Source organism: Mus pahari, chromosome 9 (assembly GCF_900095145.1).
Source record: "Mus pahari chromosome 9, PAHARI_EIJ_v1.1, whole genome shotgun sequence".
Lineage (NCBI taxonomy): Eukaryota > Metazoa > Chordata > Mammalia > Rodentia > Muridae > Mus > Mus pahari.
Window position 1 is genome coordinate 49,106,582 of NC_034598.1, and position 7,738 is coordinate 49,114,319.

At 42.2% G+C, this 7,738-nt stretch overlaps 1 protein-coding gene across 1 annotated transcript in view; it reads left to right on the top strand.

The window, feature by feature from the left end:
* LOC110326955 (17-beta-hydroxysteroid dehydrogenase type 6) overlaps window positions 1-6,071 on the top strand; it is a 19,847-nt gene extending 13,776 nt beyond the window's left edge. Inside the window, exons 4-6 of the mRNA XM_021205614.2 lie at window positions 2,444-2,702; window positions 3,255-3,418; window positions 5,328-6,071. Of these exons, the coding sequence (XP_021061273.1) occupies window positions 2,444-2,702; window positions 3,255-3,418; window positions 5,328-5,545 (641 nt within the window). The 3' untranslated portion in view covers window positions 5,546-6,071. The remainder of the gene's footprint in view (window positions 1-2,443; window positions 2,703-3,254; window positions 3,419-5,327) is intronic.
* The last annotated feature ends 1,667 nt before the right edge of the window (window positions 6,072-7,738 follow it).

Below are 7,738 nucleotides of genomic sequence, written 5' to 3' on the forward strand. Positions count from 1 at the left end.
TATTTAACCTGAGCATCTCCCCTTAGTAAAAGAGACTATGACAAACATGCATGGTCTCCGTCTCTTTCTTTATTCCCATTTCTCTCTAGGTTTGTGATCCCCCTCAAGGACCATGGAATAAAGTGTCCCATGGGCCGGGGCACAAGGCTTTCTTTTTTAAATGATTTAAAAAAAAAAGATGTATTTATTTTATTTTATGTATATGAGTACATGGTAGCTGTACAGATGGTTGTGAGCCTTCATGTAGTTGCTGGGAATTGAATTTAGGACCTCTGCTTGCTCTGGTCGGCCCCGCTCACTCTGGCCCTGTTTGCTCCAGCCCAGACACACCAGAAGAGGGTGTCAGATCTCTGAGCCATCATGTGGTTTCTGGGATTTGAACTCAGGACCTTTGGAAGAGCAGTCAATGCTCTTAACCGCTGAGCCATTTCTCCAGCCCCTTTAAAAAATATTTATTTATTTTTTGTATGAATACACTGTTACTGTTTTCAGACACATCAGAAGAGGGCATCAGATCCCATTACAGATGATTGTGAGCCACCATGTGGTTGCTGGGAATTGATTCAGGACCTCTGGAAGAACAATCATTGCTCTTAACTGCTGAGCCATCTCTCCAGCCTGTACACAAGGTTTTCACCTCTTTAGTTGTTTCCCTAAAACATTCAACTGTTTACTTAACTTACCAAAGGCAATTTTTCCCTTAAAGTATCTGATTTTTTTTTTATGATTGTATTATGATGTGTGTGTGTGAGACATATATGTGCATTGGTGTGCATGTGGAGATTAGAGAACGTTTATGGAGTTTCCATCTTTACATGGGCCCCATGTAAACTCAGGTCATCAGGCTTGTTAGGTAAGCACTTTACCTACCAGGCCATATCTCATTAGAGATATTTCTTGTGTCATTGTTCTTCTTCTTATTTTTGTTACTATCAGTTTTTCTAGACACAGAGTCTCACTATGTAGCCCTGAGTAATCTGGAACTCCTATATAGACTAGGCTGGCCTTGAACTCACAGCATCTTTCCTACCTGTGCTGCCTGAGTGCTCAGATAACAGGTGTGCACCTTGACGGCCAGTTTTATTATTCTCTTGTAAAGCTTCTGTCTAAAGTGATTTTCTTCCTAACTGAACATATTCCTTAGAATTTATTTTTGATTTTGAAAAATATGTATGTATGTATGTATGCATATGAGTGCTCTGTTTGCATGCTAAGCCTGCATGATGGAAGAGGACATCTGATCCCATTATAGAAGGTTGTGAGCCATCATGTGATTGCTGGGAATTGAATTCAGGACCTCTGAAGAGAAGCCAGTGCTCTTAACTGCTGAGCCAGCACTCCAGCCCTAATTCCTTAGAATTCAAAATCTTGAAGTATTGTATAACCTCCCCTCTCTCCCCCACCCCACCCCCACCATGTCCCTCCAGGAATACTAAAGTTACGTTCACTGTGGTTGACAAATTTCCTTGAGATTTAAACCTGCAATCAGGGTCTATCTTCTCTAGATGATTGCATTATAAAATAAAAACTTAGTTAAAGTTGCTATTGCTGTGAAAAATCATGGCCAAAGCAACTTGGGGAGGAAAGGGTTTATTTGGCTTACTCTTCCATACCATTGTTCGTCATTGGAGTAAGTCTGGACAGGACCTCATGCAGAGGCCATGGAAGGGTGCTGCTTACTGGCTTGCTCAGCCTGCTTCTTTACAAAACCGAGGACTGCCAGCCCAAGGATAGCACCACCTGCAATGGGCTAGGCCTGCCCCATCAATCATTAATGAAGAAAATACACTATAGCCTGATTTTTTTTTTTTTTTGTGGTTTTTCTAGACAGGGTTTCTCTATGTAGCCCTGGCTGTCCTGGAACTCACTCTGTAGACCAGGCTGGCCTCGAATTCAGAAATCTGCCTGCTTCTGCCTCCCACGTGCTGGGATTAAAGGCGTGCGCCACCACCGCCCGGCACCTACAGCCTGACTTATGAAGGCATTTTCTCATCTGAGGCTCCCTCCTTTCAGATAACTCTACCTTGTGTCAAGTTGATATAAAACTAGCCAGCACAAAAACCAAAAACCAAGAATCAAGCCCCTTTTTCTACTGCTATATTTAAGAGCAATCTCTGTCTTGCTCTCTCTTTCTCTCTCTGTCTCTTTGTCTCTCTCTCTCTCTGTCTCTCTGCCTCTGTCTCTGTCTGTCTCTGTCTCTGTCTGTCTCTGTCTCTGTCTCTCTGACATGATAGCTCACAGTTAAAACCTCAGCATTTGGGAGGTTGAAGGAAGCGGATCGATCATTAGTTGCAGGTCATCCTGGGGTCTGGAGAGAGATCTAGTCTCAATTTTATTTTGTCTTTTCTCTAGCATTTTTGGCTGTCTGTTAAGGAAAACTTGCCCACATACGTAGTTGACTTTATTGGAAATCTAAGTATTGATTTATGTTTTGTTGTTTTAGGGCTCTGGGGCTTGGTTAATAATGCAGGCGTGCTACGGTCATTTGCCTACATCGAGTGGCAAAGACCAGAGGACTACATGCCTGTCCTTCAAGTGAACCTCATTGGTTTGACCCAGGTGACTATGAGCATGCTTTCCCTGGTAAAGAAGGCTCGGGGCAGGATCGTCAATGTCTCCAGTGCTTTGGGAAGAGTTGCATGGTTTGGAGGATTCTACAGTTGCTCCAAGTATGGGGTTGAGGCATTTTCAGACGTGCTAAGGTAACTGTGCATGTCACTGCGACAGACCTTGTTGTGCTCTGTGCTTCACACGCTACCTCGTTTCTGTGCTCCCCACATCTCTTCTGCTGTTTGATACAAATGTCACTCTGTAACCCAGTCTGGCCTGATCTCACTACATAGCTCTCGTCGGCCTCAAGCGTAGGTCTTCCTCCTGACTTGGCTTTCTGCGTGCTGAGATTACAAGTATGAACTACCAAAAGTTCTTTGTTTGTTGTTGTTTTGAAACAGGGTTGTAGGTAGCCCAGGCTGGCTTCCACCTTACTTTTTCAGGTAGCTGAGGCTGTGTAGCCCTGGCTAGCCCAGAATTCACCATGTAGACCACGCTGACCTGGAACTCACAGGGATCCATATGCCCCTGCTTCCTAAGAGCTTGGACTCAAGGTGTTCACCACCTTTCTGTCCTTTAAAATTTGCAGTAAAACTTTGTGTGTGTGTGTGTGTGTGTGTGTGTGTGTGAGAGAGAGAGAGAGAGAGAGAAAGCACTAAAATGGTGATTGTTTTCAGGTGGTAATTTAAATAGTTTGGTTTCAGGCGTGAGATTCAAGATTTTGGGGTGAAAGTCAGCATAATTGAACCTGGGAGCTTCAAGACGCGAATGACGGATGCAGAGTTAGCCATCGAGAGAACCAAGAGAGCCTGGGAAGCTACCCCTGAGCACATCAAGGAGTCCTATGGACAGCAGTTTTTTGACGACTGTAAGTTGTGTGTTTGTGTGTGTTGTGTATGTGTAGGTATGCATGTATGTGGTGTGTGTCTCCCTGCACATGTGGAGAGAGCAGAGGTGGACTTTGGGTGTCATCCATCACTCTCCACCTTAGGGTTTTTTTTTTTCCCCTCATGAGACAGGGTTTCTCTGTGTAGCCCTGGCTGTCCTGGAAACTTGCTCTGTAGACCAGGCTGGCCTTGAACTCACAGAGATCTGCATGTCTTTGCTTCTCATGAGTCAAAGGCGTGCACCACCACAGCTGGGATCCCCACCGTAGTTTTTGAGACAAGGTCTCTGAACAAGCTTGCTGTTCATCACTTCAGTCTGACTGGCTGGTTGGGAAGTCCCCGGATCTACCTCTCTCCATCCAGAGTTTACAGCTGTGGCCTGGACTCTGGGGATCTAACTCAATGAATGGCAAGCAGACATATGCATGTTTTACCTGCAGTTTCCACAACCCCAGGGTTTTTGTTGTTGTTGTTTGTTTTGTATTTTTTGATTGATAGAGATTATAGAGAAGACAGGCAGCTTCTATGAACACTCTCTGGCATGTACCACATACTACACACAAACACATAGATAAAGAATACAATTCATGATTATACTAATATGAAATGCCCATGCAAATCCATAGAGACCAACACGTTATATGTTGCCTTGAGTTCGTTGGATTGGAGAGAAAAGAATGGCTTTGGGATTATATGTTTGTATGTGTATTTGCTTATATATTTATGTATATATGTATGTTTGTATGTGTTTACATGTGTGTATGTTTGTGTATATGTATGTGTGTTTATGTTTTAACTGTGTATATATGTTTGTGTTTTACATGTGAATCTATGTGTGTGCATATATGTATGTGTGTGTATATGTATGTGATGTCATGTGGTGATGAATCCCAGGGTCATGCATTTTCTAGGTGAGAACCCTACCATTGAGCCACATGTCCATCCTAACAGGGCTTATTTTAGGAGTGAAGAAAATGTTCTAAAGTTCAACAACTCTAAATGATGATCACACAACTCTAAATACACTAAAAATCAAGAGTTTGCGCATTTTAACTGGCTAGATTTTATGATATATAAGTTATAACAAAAGTGCACAGATTTATAATTGAGGGCCAGCAAGATAGCTTAGCTGGTAAAGGTATTTGCTATTTAAGCCTGTTGACCTGAGTTCAATCCTAGAACTCAAATAAAGGTGTAGGAGAGCCCTGACCCCACAAAGCTGTCCTCTAACCTCCACACATGTGGTATGCAACACACACACACACACACATAAATATGAATTCAATAAATAAATAATACAATTTCCAATTGAAAAAGGAGATTTGTGTACTTATATTGAACGAGGCATGGAACTGAGTTTTAAAAATAAAGTTTACTGGGGCTCAGTGGTTAAGACCACTGACTGCTCTTCCGGGGGTCCTGAGTTCAATTCCCAGCAACTACATGGTGGCTCACAATCATCTGTAATGAGATCTGATGCCCTATTCTGGTGTGTCTTACATATAATAAATAAATTAATTAAAAAATAAATAAAATTTACTAATGGAGGGTGTGGTACACACCTTGAATCCCAGCATTGGAAGGCAGAGGCAGACAGATCTCTGTGAGTTTGAGTCCAGCCTGGTCTGTGTAGTACATTCCAACTATGTACACAACTACATAGAGAGGACCATATTCAACAAACAAACAAACAAAAATAAAGTTTTTTTCTAGAATTAAATAAAAGCACAGGTTTGTTCTTTATGTTGTGATGATCATGTTGGGACACACAGGCCGGAATCCTGGTCCTCCCTGGAGTTAACTGTAGTTAGACATCTTTGACCACATGCAACAGAAACTTAAAAACAATTCAGAGAAGAGCTGGCTGACCACCTTCTTCTGCTTCTTCAGTTTGCAGCACCACCAAACGAGAGTTGATGAAGTGTAGCACGAACCTGAGCCTAGTCACGGACTGCATGGAGCACGCCCTGACCTCCACGCATCCTCGCACCCGGTACTCGGCTGGATGGGATGCCAAGTTTTTCTTCATTCCTCTATCTTATTTGCCTACATCACTGGTAGACTACTTATTGGCCAAAACTAGGGGCAAGCCAGCTCAGGCAGCCTGAAGGATCCCGGATTGGTGGCTGTTGGAATGAAGAAATGACTCAGTTATTCCCAATACAAGCTATTTGCACGGACACGTTCTCTTGCTGAAACCACTCAAGCGGTCATCTTTTCCTTTCTCTTCACCCCCACAGACGTCTGGTCTCACTCTATAACCCTGACTGGCAGTAACTCATAGAAATCAGCCTGTCTCTCTCTTAATCAAGGTGTTCCCATTCTAGGTCTATACAATTTATTACTATCTTAACCACTTTTTCCTGGGAATATTTCCATAGTATATCATTCTTTCTTGTCCTATTAAACAGAGCCATGTAAGAACAATTTACTCTGTTTTTTTTCCCCCTTAGATTTATTTTTAACTATGTGTACTTACATGTGTCTTTGTGTTGGGTATGTTCATGGGAGTGTTGGTGCCTGAGGAGGTCAAAAGTGATAGAACAGAGGCAGTTGGGAATCTCGCTCAGTGGGTGCTGGGACTTGAACCCTGGTCCTCTGTAAAAAGCAGCAAGTACTTTAACCACTGAGCCATCTTTCCAGTCCTCAACTGAGTCTGTTTTGTTTGTTTGTTTGTTTTAATGATTTTATTTATTTTTATTTTCTGGGCATTGGTCTTTTGCTGCATGTCTGTCTGTGTGAGGGTGTCAGATCTCCTTGCTCAGCTTGCTTTTTTTTTTTTTTTTTTAAATAGAACCCAGGACCAGCCCAGGGAAGGCATCACCCACAATGGGCTGGGCCCTTGCCTCTTGATCACTAATTGAGAAAATGCCTTACAGCTGGATCTCATGGTGGCATTTCCTCCAGGGAGGCGCCTTTCTCTGTGATAACTCCAGCTTGTGTTAAGTTGTCACACAAAACCAGCCAGTACACTTTAGATATTCTTGTTTATTTCCTGGTATGAGATGTTGTGAGAAATTAAATTTGTACTCCTGTTTCTAGTACAGGTTTATCATATTTTCCATCAATATTATTTGCATTAGGCATTAAGCATATGAATAATGTTTATTATTTAGACACATATTTAGAGTAACTTTTTAAAAAACAGATTTATTTATTTTATGTATGTGAGTATACTCTAGCTGCCCTCAGACTCACCAGAAGAGGGTATCGGATTCCATTACAGATGGTTGTAAACCACCATGTGGTTGCTGGAAATTGAACTCAGGACCTCTGGAAGAGCAGTCAGTGCTCTTAACTGTTGAGCCATCTCTCCAGCTGTAGAGTAAAAAAATATTTTTTTAAAGACAGAATATCACTATATAGCCTAGGCTGTCCTGGAACTTGCTATATACAGACTAAGCTAGCCCCAAACTCAGATTTACTTTCCTCTACCTCCTGAGCGCTGGGATTAAAGGTGAAGACCACCATGCTAAGCTTTAGTAACATTTAAAAAAATTCTTTGGATTTAATTACTGCATTGATATAAATTAAACAAAAGTTAAGACTCTGGGATCATTGCTGAAGAGGGAGCAGAAAGATTGTAAGAGCCAGAGGATCAGGAAGTTTGATGGGATACTACGTTTCCTAGTAACATCAGGGATACTATGTTTCCTAGTAACATCAGGGATACTATGTTTTCTAGAAACATCAGGGATACTATGTTTCCTAGTAACATCAAAAGCTACACCATGTCTCACCCACATGGTTGCCTAAACAGTAGCTGAACAAGGACAACAATAAACACACTAATGTGGACGGGGAAGCCCAACCTGTCCCAACTCTATGCAGAGAACTACAGGCAACTAAGGAATCACAGAGTGGGAGAAACAGCCTTCCCCAGGGAAGAGTTCACCCACTGGCTATCCAGTACCAAATGATCAGCCCTGACAGTAAGAGTTATTACAGGCTGAGCAGGTTATATTAGGAATGTGTACATACATACACACACACACACACACACACACACACGCATGCATGCATGTAACAAAAAGAAATGGAAAGAACATTTTTTAAAAAGAGAACAAGGAGGTACTGGCATACGGGGGGAGGTGGGGTTGAAAGGAGAAAGGGGGGCTGGCGAGATGGCTCAGCGAGTAAGAGCATTGACTGCTCTTCCAAAGGTCCTGAGTTCAAATCCCAGCAACCACATGGTGGCTCACAACCATCCATAAAGAGATCTGATGCCCTCTTCTGGAGTATCTGAAGACAGCTACAGTGTACTTACATACAATAAATAAATAAATCTTTAAAAAAAAAAA